General features: G+C 36.3%; 1 protein-coding gene across 3 annotated transcripts in view; it reads left to right on the top strand.

Annotated features, from left to right (window-relative positions):
• The window catches only part of LOC136025045 (transforming acidic coiled-coil-containing protein 2-like), a 189,620-nt gene that overhangs the window by 27,650 nt on the left and 144,997 nt on the right, over positions 1 to 16,973 (top strand). For 2 of the 3 annotated variants that reach the window (XM_065700719.1, XM_065700714.1), the window contains exon 2: positions 1,723 to 1,852. In XM_065700719.1, the coding sequence (XP_065556791.1) occupies positions 1,723 to 1,852 (130 nt within the window). Of the gene's footprint in view, positions 1 to 1,722; positions 1,853 to 9,752; positions 9,841 to 16,973 lie in introns of those variants that run through there. The other variant, XM_065700718.1, reaches the window with a different exon arrangement.

The raw sequence follows: 16,973 nt of genomic DNA, 5'->3' as shown, positions 1-16,973 counted from the left end.
TAAATTAAATACTAATTTATAAGGTTATCGATAGTCTTTCACCGGCCACAATATGAATAGTTTTAGTGTACAATAGCAATTTTCTGTAAAAGAAAACTGAAGCAAGCTCAGTTTTCTGTAAAGTGTTTATTTTTAGGATTCGACCGATATTGCAAAATATCATGAATCAGTTTTTTTTTATAACTAGTTTTATAGATATATCTTGCGTAACCTGCGAAGCTATAATTTTCGTTCTTTCAAGTTCTGACTTCGCTCTTTATTTCCGTAAGCAAAACTTGGTTTTTTAAATTGATAAAATTATTTATTTTGGTATTTTTTATTATTATTTTTATTAAATAAACCCTGCAAGAACATCTTTGTCTAATTGAGGCGATGAAAGTAAAGGAGTCAGCACGTTCTTTTTTCAATAGTATAGGTTTTATTTCCTACATCCCTTAAAATTTTCCACGATATATGTGCAACTTTGTTACATAGATAAGTTACAAAAAGGGTATGTTGTCAACGGTGTCTTTGAGAAGTTGCACATAAGAAATTAAATCATTTTCGTAAAAATGAGAACAGATAAATGATATTTTTTCATTAGGCTTTTTTTTATGAACGCGCTTTTTTTCACTTTTTACTTATTAAGAAGGCTGAGGGGGTATGCAAGAGGGAGGTTTTTCAACATCCACTGAAACCCTTATTATGTTTTCCAGCCTTTTCACCCGAGAAATAGCAGTAATTTTTGGGGATTTTTTGTGCCATTTTTGGGTAGATTTTAAGCAGTTTAACATAAAAAACAGGATATCACAATCAAAAGACGAAAAATCACAAAGAAATTTTTATTTAAAAATGTATTGTCCTTGATAAACACCCTTTAGACCTTTAGTCGGAATCTAAAATCTAGCCTACTTGATCCTCCAGCTAGCATTCCTTCAAGTTTTTGCTGGGTCCCTTGTGATACCTCTAGCCATTCCTGAGATATTACAGATAAACTAGTTTGACAACCTGTATACAAATTGTGTCTTTTGATTTAGCTCAATATCTACCTCACCACTTGCTGAATATTTCCTCTTAATACCCTTATTCTTTTCTGAAATCCGAGATAAAACGTGCACCTTCTCTCACTAGTAAAACCTCTGTATAAACAATACGCAGCATGAATACTTGAAGACCTTGCCTCACGGGCTAAGGAGTCATTTTGCCCCTGTAGGTTTGTTAGTTAAACCTTGGGACTGTTTTGAGTAAAGTGGATACCTCAAAATTTTGGTCGAATGTCATTTGGAGGTTAACGATGAAGTTATTCGATCAAAGAGTTAACCGAACTCATCATGGATTTGGTTGACTGTTCTTGGAATTCATTATACCCGTCAATACTTCAAACACATGCAGGCTATGGTGAAACTGTTTTAGTTTGTGGAAGGAGTTTCATATGCCAGGTTGTAATGTTATTAAACTACCTGTTCAACGGAGAAACAAAAAAAAATGCTTCTAGATTAAACCAATGAACAAAAAAACTTTTAACGTTTCTGCTCTGACATTACAAATTCGGCGTCAATCTTATCTCTTAGATGCTTTGGTTTGGTGCCCCCCTCCTTCCTCCTTCTATGAGCTCTGTTTCATGTGACTGTTTCTATTCTGACCGGCATAAGCCAATAATCGAAGTAAATTGTGATTCCTGAAATGTATGGTGACATTCCTTTTTTTTTTAACTAGGAAAATAACTACCAAATTTCGTTTTAGGGAGAAGGCACCTTATCAAATAAGTGATGCTGACAAGGAAAATCTTAAACCAAAAGCCGTATCAGGCAAATATTTGATAAGTATCAGTCCTCGAGTGACACTGAAAAGCTTAGAAAATACAGAAGCAATGGTAAGAATTTTTTTCCACAATTATCCAACATTTGAAAAGCATCACTGACTGAGAGCGAAGTTATCCTGTTTTCTATAAGAAACCAATATTTCGAAGAATCTCTACCATATAGCACAATAATGATATTATTTTTGGCCTCTCATATAAGAAAAAAGGGCAGAGTAATTCAAACAGAAGAAGAAAAAACAAAATCACTTAAGTCCAAAGAATAAAAGTAAACAATAATTTCTTCATTTGCACTCACAAATCAGATGAAGAAGCAAAAACTCGAACAATGTTTCAAACGCCTTTTTTCTATACTTTTTCAGTGGATGGTACAATGACAATTCATAGAGTGGGTCACGAAGAAAAAACTTAAGGAATTTACAATGTACAAACTGGAGTCTTAGTTTATCTGTTTGCGTGCACGAGTCCCCTAGGGGTGATACATAAAGAAGGTGAGCAGAAGCAACTGCTGCATAAAGCTTTGCAAAGATATGTCCGTTCAAGCTAAATTTCAGAGGGACAAGCATGTTGTAACTTCAGAGAATGTTGTTGGTAATTTTCTCAACCTGAGGCAACGCTATAGTGTTGCCTATAGTAAAGGCCATAAGGCTTCATTGTTTTATTATTTATTAAATAAAAAGAAATTGTAGCTGAAAGTAAGGAGCAACGTCAAAACTTAAAATAAATAGTAATTATTACGTATATGAGGAGGCTCGCCCCTCGTTAATACCTCGTTCTTTGCGCTAAAGCTAAAATTTTGTTCTAATTCTTTAAGAATGATCCCTGAAGCACAAAGGCTGTTTAATAAGAATAAATAGCTCTTTTGAAAGTATTTAGAAAACTTTAGCGTAAAGAAATTCTCTTCCCCCATGAAAAATTCCTCCATCGAAAAATTCTTCCCACGTAACCTGCTCCCCTAACCCCCTCCCCCACCAGAAAAATTCCCCTGAAAACGTCTGTATACTTCCCAATATCCAATGCTAAATGCAAACAATAGGCAAAGTTCGTAACTTGCAACCCTTCCCCCGGGGACCGTAGGGGATTAAGCCATCCTCAAAGACATAGCTATTTGATTTTTTGACTAAGTTGAACAAAATGACTATCTCAAAATTTTGATCGGGAGATTTTGGGAAAAAATGAGAGTGGGAAGGGGCTTAGTTGCCCTCCAATTTTTGGTCACTTAAAAAGGCCACTAGAACTTTTAATTTCGGTTCGAATAATCCCTCTTGCGATATTCTAGGACCACTAGGTTGATAAGATCACATCCGTGATCTTTCTTCTGGCAAAAAATACAAAATTACACATTTTCGCAGATACGAGCTTGAAACCTCTACAGTAAGGTTCTCTGATATGCTGAATCTGATGGTGTGATTTCCATTAAAATTCTGTTGCTTTTAGGGGGTATTTCACCCTTTTTCCTAAAATGAAGAAAATTTTCTAAGGCTTCTAACTTTCGATGGGTAAGTCTAAACTTAATGAAAGTTGTATATTTGAAATCAGCATAAAAATTTGATTCTTTCGATGTATCTACTGGTATCAAAATACCATTTTGCTTAAGTTTGGTTCATATTGAGCCGGTTCATATGAAAGGGATGGTCGTATAAACTTCAGAGGCCTCATTTGATCGGAAATTGAAAGATTATGTCCACTTTTTAAGAGTCAAAAGAGATTCGAGGGCAACTAGCCCCCCCCCACACCACGCCCTTTTCCCAAAGCCTATCCCAACAAAATTTGAGATAGCCATTTTTTAAAAATAGTTCAAAGGTCAGTTAAAAAACCCTCCGAAGTCGACACACCCCCCCCAGGCCTGGGGGCAGGCGTTGTAAGTTGTGTCCTGGGGGATATGTGGTTCTTATGGAAAGGATGCTAGTATAAGCTTCAGAGAAAGTTCACTTGTTTGGAAAGTGACAGCTCTTGTTCATTTTTTAAGATTTAAAAATAATCGGAGGGTAGATAGCCCCCTCACCATTTTTTCCCCAAATGTATCAGATAAAAATTTTGAGATAGCCATTTTGTTAAAAATAGCTCAAAGGTCGGATAACAAGAACTCCGGTGTCACCACCCCCCCCCCCCGAACCTGGGGACAGGCTTTGTAAGTTATGCCCTGGGGGCATATATGGTTCTTGTGGAAGGATGCTCGTATAAACTTCAGAGAGAGCTCATTTGTTTCGAAAATGAAATTCCAAGTTCATTTTTTAAGATTCAAAAGAGATTGGAGGGTAACTAGCCCCTTCCCCGTTCCGCCCTTTTTCCCCAAATTCATCAAATAAAGATTATGAGATTGCCATTTGGTTAAAAATAGTTAAAAGGTCAGATAAAAAAAAAATCCTGTATTGACATAACCCCCACGACCCGGGGGCAGGTGTTGTAAGTTATGCCTTGGGGGCATATATGGTTCTTATGGAAGGGATGCTCGTATAAACTTGTTTGGAAAGTGACAGCTCTTGTTCATTTTTTAAGATTTAAAAATGATTGGAGGGTAGATAGCCCCCTCACCTTTTTTCCCCAAATGTATCAGATAAAAATTTTGAGATTGGCATTCTGTTAAGAATAGTTCAAAGGTCGGATAACAAGAACTCCGGTGTCAACACCCCCCTCCCGAACCCGGGGACAGGCTTTGTAAGTTATGTCCTGGTGGCATATATGGTTCTTGTGGAAGGATGCTCGTATAAACTTCACAGAGAGCTCATTTGTTTTGAAAATGAAATGTCAAGTTCATTTTTTAAGATTCAAAAGAGATCGGAGGGTAATTAGCCCCCTTCTCCGTTCCGCCTTTTTTCCCCAAATTCATCAGATAAAGATTATGAGATTGCCATTTGGTTAAAAATAGTTAAAAGGTCAGATAACAAAAACTCTGGTGTTGACAAAACCCCCCAGGGCCCGGGGACAGCGTTATAAGTTATACCCTTGGGGCATATAAGGTTCTTATGAAAGGGACACTCGTTTAAACTTCATAGAGGGCTCATTTGACTGGACATTGAAAGTTCTAATTGACTTTTTAAGAGTCACAAGTGATCTGAGGGCAACTAGCCCCCCAAAAGCCCTTTTCTCACCAAACCCATCCGATAAAAATTTTGAGATATTCATTTTTTAAAATAGTTCAAATATCAGATAAGAAAAATTCCACACAACACCCAGACTTTGGGGGTAAGTGTTTTAAGTTATGCCCTGGGGGTGTATAAGGTTTTTATGTAAGGGGTGGTGGTATAAATTTCGAAGGTGGCTCATTTGATTTTTTTTAGTCAAAAGTGGCCGGAGGATATCTACCCCCCCCCCCCCCGCACACACACACACATGCACACACCCTCTTTTGCCTTAATGCATCCGAAATAAATGTTGAGATAACCAGTTTGTTTGAAATAGTCCAACAATCAGATAACATAACTTCGGGGTCAACATACCCCCCCCCCAGGATCTCGGGGAAAGGTTGTAACTTCTGCCTCGGGGGCATGTAGAGTTTTTTATGCAAGAGGTCGTATAAACTTCGGAGGGAACTCAAATGATCAGAAATGAAAGTTCTAATTCCGTATGTAAAGGGTCAAAAGCGACCCAATGGTAACCCCCTTCCAACATTCTATATAGCCATTTTGTTCAAATCGACCAAAGATCATATAACAAAAACTCCAGGCATAGAACCCGGATGCAAGTGTTGTAAATTATGCCTCAGAGGCATATAAAAGTTTTTATGGAAGGGATGGTTGTATAAACTTTGGAGGGGGCTCATCCGATTGCAAATTGGAATTTCTAGTTTTCTTATTAAGAGTCAAAAGTGATCGTAGGGAAACTAGCCCCCCCCTCAAAGCTCTTTTTACAATATGCATCAGATCAAAATTTTGATAGAGCGATTTTTCAAAATAGTTTAAAGATAAAATAACGAAAACTCTGGGGTCGACACAACCTCCCAGAGACCAGGGGCAATTATTATAATTTATGCCCCTGGGGCATATAAGGTTTTATGTAAGGGATAGTCGGGTAAACTTCAAACTTCGGGGATGTCTCATTTGATTGGAAATTGAAATTCCTAGTTATCTTGTTAAGAGTCATCAAGAGTGATCAAAGGGCATCTTCCCCTACACCCTCTTTTCCCAAAATGTATCCGGTCTTATTTCTGAGATTGTCTTTGAGCTTGAAAAAGTCCAACGATCAGATGACAAACTACTTGGGTTCAACATACCCCCCACAGCCCTGGGGAAGGGCTGTAACTTATGCCCCTGGGGGCTTAAAAGGTTTCTATGGAAGAGGTGGTCGCATACACTTCAGAGGGGACTCGAATGATTAGAAATTGCTCTAGTTCTAGTTCCATTTTTTCAGAGACAACGCTATAGCATTGCCTATAGTAGAGGGTATAAGGCTTCAATGTTTCATTATTTATTTTTTATTTATTTTTCCCAAGGGGCACTTCATAGGGACGGAGTAGTCGTATAAACTTTAGAGAGGGCTCACTCGATTGGAAATTGGAACTGAGTCAAAAGTAATCAGGGGGCAACTAGCCTCCCACGTCATTTTTTCTCGAACTGCATCTGATAAAAAGTTTTGAGATAGCCGTCTTTTTAAAAATAGTTCGAAGATCAAATAACAAAAACTCTGAGGTCGGCACAGCTCCCCAGAGTCCCCAATTTTTTCACGGAAAAGGTGGTCGTGTAAACTTAGGAGAGGACTCAAGTTATTAGAAATTGAAAGTTCTAGTTCCCTTTTTAAGATTCAAAAGCGATCCGATGGTGACTAGCGTAACCAAGGCCATAAGGCTCCAATTCTTTTTTCTTAAGAGGCACTTCATATGCAAGGAGTGATATTATTAATATCGGATGGGGTTATTCAATTAGAAATAATCATTTCTAGTGTCCTTTTTAAGAGTCAAACGTAACTTGAGGGCATCAATCCCCTTCCCCCTTTCCACGCCCTCTTTTCTCCAAACGCATCCAATCAAAATTTTGCGATGGCCATTATGTCCAAAATAGTCAAGTGGTGAATTAATTAAAATAATTATTCCTCGGGGAAAAGCTCCCACTGCCCCCAGAGCTAGGACTGTAAGTTATCCAAACTGTCCATTGTTCATACATAAGGTTTTTTTTCGAAGGAGTAATCGTGTAGACTTTGGAAAAGCCTCATTCGATCTAAATTGAAAGTTCGAGATCCATTTTAAGAAGTCAAGAGTAATAAGACGGTAGGCAACCCTCCCCCCTCACGCCTATTTTTCTAAATGCTTTTCATAAAAATTTTTAGTTAGGCATTTTGTTCAAAATCGTCCAAATGTCTAGTAGCTATGGTTACAGGTTTGAACTCCCTAGCCCTGTGGGAAAGGGCTCTAAGTAATACTAACAGCACATCGTTAACATATGATGTTTCTATGGAAGGATTGGTCGTATAAACTTTGGAGGAAGTTCATTCGATCAGAAATCAAAATTTATTGTGCTCCTTTTAAGAACCGAAAATGATCAAAAGTAACAATCCCTCCCCCCCCCTTGTGCCTTTTTCCCCAAATTCATCTCAAAATTTTGAAATAGACATTTTGCTCAAAATAGTCCTAAATTCAAATTGCTATAACTTAGGGGGGGGGGGGTGAGAAATCCCCCTTAGCCCCCAGGGAAAATGAGGGGGTTCATTTGATCAGAAATTGAAACTTTTGGTTTTTTAAGAGTCAAAACTGATCAATGGGCAATTAGCCCATGCTTCACTTTCCCATACGGCATCCGGCTCAAAATTTTGAGATGGCCATTTTGTTAAAAATAGTTCAAAGACCGAATAAATATGTTTCTGGGTTTGAAGCCCCTCCGCCCCAGGGAAATGGCTCTGAGCTATGAAACTTGCTCTTTGTTACTTTTATATTTGTTTCCCTTAATACCTTGTTTACTTAGATGCTTCCTTTATTTTGATACTAGTTTTGATACGTTGATGAAAGTATGATGTTGAAACAAAATTGATTTTGAAATAAGGCATTTTCTAAAAACTTAAAACTTTTTGCAATTAAATAAAAAAAACAAGTTATTTTGACGGAAAGTAAGGAGCGACATTAAAACTTAAAACGAACAGAAATTTGTCTGTATATGAAAGGGGCTGTCCCCTTCTCAACACTCCGTTCTTTGCGCAAAAGTTTTTTTTATTGTTTTAAAAAGTAGAACTGTTACAGAGTCAAACTCTAGCGTTAGGAGCACTTGTTTTTTTTTTGTTTTTTTTTTAATTTCTGAGCGTTTTTGAATTAATGCAGGTTTTGATTTTGGGTGATGATATATGAATAATTAAAACGAAATTTGCATATTAATTTTTGCTTTTTTTGGCAAAACGGCTTTCTCAAAGTTTTGGTCGGACGATTTTGAGGAAAAAAAGGGGCGGGGAAGAGGCCTAGTTGCTTTTCAAATTTTTGGGTTAGTTAAAAAGGCCATTGGAATTTTTGATTGTATTTACGAACTTTTTTTTAAATATTAATAAATATACGTAACTAACGAATTAACTTGCATAACAAACTTCTATATTCATAAATTTTATTACGTCTATGAGGGGGTTCGCTCCCTCGTTAATACATCGCTCTTTACGCCAAAGTTCGAATTTTTTTCCAGTTCAATAAGAATGATTCTTGGTCACTTAAAAAAGCCACTAGAACTTTTAATTTTCGTTAGAATGAGCCCTCTCGCGACATTCTAGGACCATTGGGTCAATACGATCACCCGTATCCGACAAAATTCCCTATTTTTACAGATAGGAGCTTGAAACCTCTACAGTTAGATTCTCTGATACGCTGAATCTGATGGTATCATTTTCATTAAGATTTTAAGGGGTGTTTCCTCTTTTTTTTAATAAGGCAAATTTTCTCAGGCTTTTAACTTCAGATTGGTAAAGCTAAACTTGATGAAACTTATATATGTAAAATAAGCATTAATATCCGATTCTTTGATGTATCTATTGTTATCAACATTCCGTTTTTTTAGAGTTTCGATTACTAGTGAACTGGGTCGCTCTTTCCTACAGTTCGTTGCCACGAACTGTTTGATAAAAACGAACATTACCCCTGACTAATAGAGACATTACCCCCGACTAATATAGACATTAATTAAAAAAAAAAATTCCGAAAAAGAAGCTCTTTTTTTCAAAGAAAAGTAAAGACCACATTAAACTTAAGATCAGCAGATACAAATACCTGTTAAAATTCAAGCTGGAATTGATAAGAAATTTTATTAAAGAATAAGTGAAACTCAAAACGAGTAGAAATTAAATAAATAATCATAGCAAACAAACATACAATAGATACTAATATAAATGAATAAATAAATCTTAAAAGGAATGACGCTTAAATTGAATATGCAAATCAAACTTGAAGCGACCAAAAATCACTACAAACAAGAGTTTGGGTTTTGCCTCCTTTTCTCACTATAAAAGTCTAAAACTTGCTGCGTCACTGCGATAGTGTGTAATCTCTGTCTTGACCCCAGCCCGTGAACAGTGCTTACAATCTTTATTCTAAGCCCTCTAAGCAGACATTACTACGCTCCATCTTAGACGCCCGTTGGTCTAAGACATTTTGTACGTTGAGTAAGAAACAGAGAAGGGTCTATGGGGCTTGATTTGTCATTTCTAAAAGCAAAGAATATTAGCCATTTTTCTAATTAGAAAGCTTACTGTTGAGAAGCGCCAGGGTTTCTTAGATAGAGGCAATAATGTCAAAATACAAAATTGATTATTCAAGGGAAGTTATTGAAAACTAAGACGATCACTTTGTTTCATGTAAGTCAACTCTTCTGGTAAGAATGCTGTTAAATGTGCATGTTCTGTTTAGGCTACTTTCGAGCCTTTTTTCCAATATAATTTAGTTTACCGGATGATATGTATTTCCGACATGTGGTCCCTTTTTTACATTGTATTCTTGAAATAAGCGCTTCTTACAAGGCAGTCTCTTGAAATTTGTATATTTGGCGCATTTCCTTTTTACAGCTCCGGTATCTGGTAACACTGATTCAATGCAGTCAGTAGCCTAGTATTTGGCGTTCTATTTGAATTTTGGGAATGAAATGGTTTGTTTTTTAATGAATGCTGTCTTAAAAGTGGATATACTTTAGCTTTTGAAGTTTTCCCCCATTGAAGCTTTCTTTAAGGGTTTGTAATTTGTATCAGCTAGTGGTGAATCTCGGTTCTGATTGAATTCCTGCACGTCTAATGCGCTTATTTCTTTTCTTATTCCTTCTTCATAGCTTAGGCCTACTCTTGACTCTACTATGGAAACCAGCCTATGTTTTTTCTATGCACTCTTCTTCATTTTTACACGAAATCTATGGATCAGAGACTGTTGTTTGCAAAAATAAACTTGGTAAAATTCTAGTTTAGCTACTTTTTGCTATCTTGGAAAAGGGTTGGGTTAGGAAAATCAAACTTTCAGTAATGAGTCCACAGCTAAAAACATACTCTAGGAATGTATTGCCAAGTTTCCATGTAAACCTTCTTCTGATTTTTAAGTAGTAGAAATTTGCCTACTTGACAGGTATGTAGGCTACCTATTGGAATTTCAACAAAACAATATTCTACCTTAATTTTCAGTTATCAGTTTCTTTTTCTATGGTTTTAGTTCTGAAAATGCAATCCCTGTTATTTGAGTAGAATTTTAAGCCAAATCATTGTGTCTTTCCTAAATTTAGGAAATGTAGGCTATTTGCAGATCTGTATAACATCAAAAATTGGGATTGAGCAAAGTTGTGAAGCTGAAAAAAGTTTTTTTTGTACTTCATTTAATCATAAGATCTATTTGGCAAGGTATCACTTTTATAACACAGATTTGTAAAGGACATCAAAGGTCAGGGCCATCTAGAGAGAGAAGGAGTAGAGGTAGGTACTTTAAAATACCTTTCCAGGACATACTTTAGACTGCTATAGACCTATTCCTGAAAGCTTCATTTTCCTAACCTATCCCTTTTCCAAGACACAAAACTTATTGTTCAGAGAGAGGGGGGGGGGTACTTCCTCTTTAGGATGGGTGGAGTCATTCCTTTTCATGGGAGTGATGAGTGTTTTGGTAATAGGTAATGCTTTGATATAATACAGAAATAAGTTTTTGCTAAAGTTATAAAATCTGTTCCAGTTCCAAAATTTGTATGCTGGGTATATGAACTGCCAATTAGCCCTTTCACCCTTTTGACTCCCCAAAAAATATCCTCAGACAGACAGTCAGAGATCCCTGATCCTCATCTGTAACCAAGCCCTGGAAATAAAGAAGTCTTACTGTCAACTAATAACCAATAATCCCATTTAATGTTCTTGATTCTATTGATGGGTTGTGGGAAGTGTGAGTACTTGAGCTACCTATCTTCCGCAGTATAAGACCTATAAGCCAGCAGGTGCCAATACTGTTGTTCCCACTCACTCCTGCTGTCTGCTGTACACATCAAAACAAATGATGAATAACCCCCTTTTTATTGTCTTAATTATGTATTAGTTATCACTAATCAATTTGTCTCTTCTTTAAGATATTAATAGATGCCTTAAAAAGTCTTTCTATCAATGTGTTTAGGCAAGTTAGAATTCAGGATTGCAGTGTAGGAATTAGGTATATTAGCCATGTACCTGAGGTGCTTAAGACAAATAGTCTCAACACTCAGTGGCTGACAATCAAATAAGACATGCTGGACAATTTAATTGGTTGAGAAGCAGACATGGCATAAATGGGACTGATGTAACTTTCAATTAAATAACAAACTATTGACAAGAAGGGCACCTGATTTCAGATGGTAATATAGCAGCACTGTGTGTAATCTAGTGTGAAAAGGAAATAAAATCAATTTACTCTAATTTACATTAGATCTGTGCCTAATAATGTCTTATGAATTGAGGTCAGAGGGAGGACATGGGTTTAAAAAAGAAGTCTTGGCTGCTAGTAAATCAGTAGTATCATTATATTTGATGCCTTTATGACTTGGAGCATGTTGGAAATAAATCTGGTTGCCTGAAGGTTCAGTTGCTACCTTCTAATGTTGAATAAGTCCTTATCATTGGCAAGGTTCAGTAGCTGCCTTCTAATGTTGAATAAGTCCTTATCATTGGCAATTCTATTAATTTTTTCTTAGCAACAGTATTACCAATTTGGAGTCAGAAAGGCAAATTATATTCTCATCTATGATGCTGTAATTTATAGGAACATCTAGGGTCAGGCAAATGGCACATAATTCAGTGGACAAAGTGGAAGATCCCAAAGGAAGGGGTGAAAAAAGGTTAAAGTCCAGTGATAGAGTACATATCCTGCTCCAGCTTTCTCAACCTGGACATATCCATCTAAATAGATTTTCCTGTGATTAGGGTACAACTTCGAAATCTGTTCAGCCATAATAGTTTTTTTTCTATTGGAATAAGTTCTGCTTGACAAATAGGTGGACTCATTTCCCAAGATGGAGTGTCAGTAAATGGGTACACATAAGGGGAATACTGACTCCAATTTGCAACCTCCAACTGAAATTGATTCTAAGAAGAATGGGCATTAGTGCAAGCTATCTTCAAAGCAAAGGTATGTTTATACACAACATGCTTGCTTCCATAATCTTGAATTTGCGATAAGTATTTCCTCTTTTGACTGGATGCTCTTTCACTTAGAGAGACCAAACTAGACAATTGTTTTTGAGTCTCAGAGTGTCTCTGAATGATCATGGATTTCAAAGAACTAATATGAATATACCATAATATTTTAGAATAAATGCATAGGCCAAGTAGCTTCACTGAGTTGTAATATGGGATCTCACTAGAGAAAATTTGAAGTGGATTGGGAGGACCTCTTGAGCAATTAGTAAATATAATGGCTTTGGTTTTACTAATTGAAATTAGTAAACCAAAAGCTGAAGAAGATCTGAACTAATCTTATATCCTATTGAATAAGTCTTTGAAGAAGTACAATATCCTTTCCAGACTTCCAAATAATCTAATCATCTGCATAAAGGCCAAACAATGAATAAGATAATTGAAATTCTGGAATATACGAATTGAACAGAAGAAGACGCAAAATTGTTCCTTATGGAAGACCTCTAGTAATGGGGCTAGTTTATCCCCTATACTCGTTAACTTGAACATAAATACTTCTATCACTTAAAAAGGGCTTCATAAAACTTATCAAAGAGTATAGAAAAGCCAGGTTTATTAAAAAATCAATAAGTTTATTGTAAACTGTGTTTCCATAGGCATCTGACCGATCAGACAGGACTGCCATTGTGAACTGTCTGGTTTTAAGAGAGTTATATACATCAGTTTTAAGGCGGGTGATGTAAAAAATCCACAGAGCTATGTCCTTTTCTGAAGCCTGGTTGTTCACTTAGAAAAAGATTATTAAGTTCAGCAAACCACTTGATTCTTGATAAGCCTTTCAAGGACTTTACTGAAGGCAGGTAAAACAGATATAGGTCAGTAAGACTTGGGATCACCAGATGGGTAAGAAGTTTTTAAAGCTGAAATTACCTGGGAATCTTCCAAGCATCTGGGAACTTTTGGCTTGTCCAAATAAGATTATAAAGACTTAAGAGGGCAGTATGGAAAACCTCTGGCGACTCAAAAGTCCATTTAATGTAAATACCATCATGTCCTGGGGAAGGCTTGATATTAAGGGAATTAATATCTGTATTAAATTCATCTTGGGATAATGTTTCCATCAAGGCCCTTTTATGTAAGGACGTATAAGGCAGGGTACAAAAAGGAGGTCAAGTGGAATGAAAATCAGAGTGGTCACTTTAATAAATGTCAGAATTTTTTTGTGAAGAAATCAGAGAGCCATCTTGCAAGATATCATATTTATGGTCATCCTTAGGCTGCTTCCCTCTATTTAGTTGGCTAATAAAGTTGTGAATCTTAGAAATTGGGGTTCTGAAGCTAATACCTGCTGTAAAATTGGACCATATTTACTGTTTAGCTTTCTTACATACCAATTTTACTTTGGCACATGATTGCTTATAGGAAATTGCAGCTGATGGAGATGGAATTTTTTGAAACCTTTTATGAGCTTTCCTTCTTGCCTGTACTTTGACCATATGCTCCCTTTGACCAACTCTTGGGTCTCTTGAAACCTTTGTAAAAAAAAAATTGGCTTAGTCTTGGGTATGGCAGATTTAGCTGACTCTAATAGGATAGTTTTCAAGTTAGACTCAATAATATTAATATAAGAATTAGTTGAGACAAAGCAAAAATCACCTTCCTTTAACATTTCCCAAAAGAGGGGCCAATTGCCTTTGGAGTTGTTAAAAGTTGGTATTTAGGGTCTCAGAGAATAGCATGCATTTTGAATCACTGTATCTGGAATATTGAGTAAAATATTCTCTGTATCTCTTCCTGCTTTGTTACTACAGGCTATTTGTTCCCTAAGTGGGCTATGGGCTTTGAAATCACCAAAAATGAAGGAATTATTTCCAAAAGTTCAGATTTCAAAACATTTTGGATATCATTGTTTCCCCATGGATTATACTATGATTTTATGACAAGAAGATTACAATTAGCTAGGTTACGTATTATACCTATGACATCAATTTCATCTCTTTAAAGATTTAATGGTTGAGGGGAATGAGGATTGAATCATGCACAAAGATGGCAACTCCCCCTTCCTTTCTATTGGTAGATCTATCTTTACGGTAGCACTTGTAGGAAGGCATTTTGATTTTCTTGAACTGATGAAGATTGGTCTCTTGTTGACAAATACTCCCAATTTTATTATTAGATGCATATTTGATAAGATCATCAAGTTTCTTTGAGTTAAGAGAGACACAATTATATTGTAGGATCTGCGGCTTAATTGCCATGGGTGGAGTTGAAAAGGTGACGTGCTTGATATTGGGTGAGAATTGATGATAATTCCTTTCGTATCTCTTCAAAGGTAGAATTAGAAAAGCAGTATTTGGCAATATCGTTTATTATAGTAGCTTTTAAGGCTTTGGGCAAATCCGATTGAACGATGTGGTCCACTGATGCAACATCTTTAATAGTTTTGATGTATGAGAACCATATCTATCTTGTAAAGTGTTCGCTCGAGTGGATATATTAGGTGAGGCTGCCTCTCTTTCAGCCCAAGATTTCAGACTAAATCTAGGATTTTGTGAGACTAGGCTTGCTTTGACTAAGTTGGGGTGCTCAATAAGCTGCTGAGGGGTAGATATCTCAATTGGAGATAACTGGGCCTGATTTTGGTTATTTTTGGGAGTGTGTGGCCAAGGGTTGAGTGAAAGGTTTGATGTTGCTTCCTTAGCCTCATTAACTTTTGGAAATGATGGTACTTTGGAAAACTTAACACGCTCCATTGCAGCTATAGGAAACGGGACATTTTTTTGATGGGCTATCCTTAAAAGTTTAGCTGTTGGATATATTTAGGACATAAGTTACGATCTGTAGACTGGTCATCACCTTCACAGTTGATGCATTTAGGAGCTGTAGAGCATCTAATTTCCCTAGAAAAGGGGTGATTACCAAGACAATTGAGGCAGAATGTGTCAGAGGAAGAGCAGAGGAAGAGCAGTACTTCAATTTTGAGCGTTGAATAGGCTTTTCTTTTTATGTTTTATAAGCTCTAGGTTGATCAAAAAGGAACAATGAGTCAAACTGGGTACTCACTGGTAAGATAAAAAGGGCAATCTTACTGTTTAGTAACCCATTAGCATATGGCTTGCCCATCCGATCGACTATCATTTCTCCTTTATTATTCATGAGACCATCTTTCAGGTATTGAGTTAATAGTTCGGTTGGGCACACATCACTATTTTCTGTGTGTTTTTCATTGGTGGACTCCACCATTCAGTAGTAACTGGTATATTACCAATTTTATGTTGGTTAAGAGCTTTGCAGGCATCGTTTCTGTCTTGGAACATTACTGTAAGAGAACCATCTCTGTTAACATTCACAGTGACACTACGTCTTCAAGATTTGAATAGATTCATCCTAATGTTAGTGATAATTTTCGTAGCAAACACTTGGTCTTTTACTGTTTGGATGTAAAGGATGATGGGTTTGTTCTTCATTTCCATATCTGGGCCTGGGTTACAGAGATTTCTGTTATTTCAGGAGGGTTTTTGTGTTTCTACTTTCTAAAAACTTTCTGAAAATCATCATTGAGCTGGGAATCAGTTTTCGGGTGTGGGGACTCTGGAACTGTTATCATAGTATTATTCTGGCTGTCATTGCTAGAGATTACAGATACAGCAATGGCATTGGCAGCATTGGGGATGTCAGCTTTTGATGGTTGGCCTTCTTCTCTGAGGGGGGCTAGAAGAGCTAACACTTTCCCAAAATACAATAATAAAGGCTTAATTCCGGTCCCTGAGAATGAAAAAGGGTATCAATAATATAAGTTTTTCCAAAGATCCGGGTGAATCTAAGCTAGTCTAGAGTCTGAATTAGAGCATTGAGAAAATTTTCAAATTTTTGTCTTCCCTGTTTTTCTTCTGCATGGCAATAAATTTTTAAGACATAGGCCTAAGTACAATTTTGTGTTTGATGAATGTCTCAATCTAACCTGTTGGAATATAACCTTTATAAGATGATCTTCAGCCCAAGCAAGTCTCATTCTCTGCCTGTAAGATATATGATAAAAATTAGTCCAAATTTTATTTCAATGGGTTATAATTAAGCTCAGATTCTGACAACTGCCTTGCAAAGACTACCATCCATGAGATGTTGTCTCTGAGAAGTTTTTATTTTATTTTTGTACAAGTCTATAATTAGGGCTATTGGAAGTTAAAAAAACATTTCTTGCATTATAATATGCCAAGAAGTGTAGTTAACTCATTCGGAATGAACTCCCTCCCCCTTCGCTAATGCACAATTATACAGCTCAAACTATGTATTTTCCATGTATCTTCCTGTTTCTTGATTTCATCAGTGTAGATTCAATTTAGGTACATTGGTTGAAACAAGAGTAACACATAGTAAAATGCATGGAAAAAATTTAATTTGGTTTGGAAAATTTAATTTGGAAAAATTACAAATTAAATTTAAATTAAAAATTAATTTTTATTTGCAGATTAATAGGGGCTAGTTTAATGTATAGCAGAATTGCCTTCAAAATGTGTTAAACACAATTTTTCTGCATATTATAAAGTATAAATTGTCTCTTAACATGTTTCCATCTGAATAGCCTCAATTCTAGGCTTATATATATACTTTATTTTAATGCAATCTTTATTCTTTTTTTTCAAACAGAGAT

This window comes from Artemia franciscana, chromosome 3 (genome assembly GCF_032884065.1).
Source record: "Artemia franciscana chromosome 3, ASM3288406v1, whole genome shotgun sequence".
NCBI lineage: Eukaryota > Metazoa > Arthropoda > Branchiopoda > Anostraca > Artemiidae > Artemia > Artemia franciscana.
This window is presented reverse-complemented; position numbering and strand designations above follow the sequence as displayed.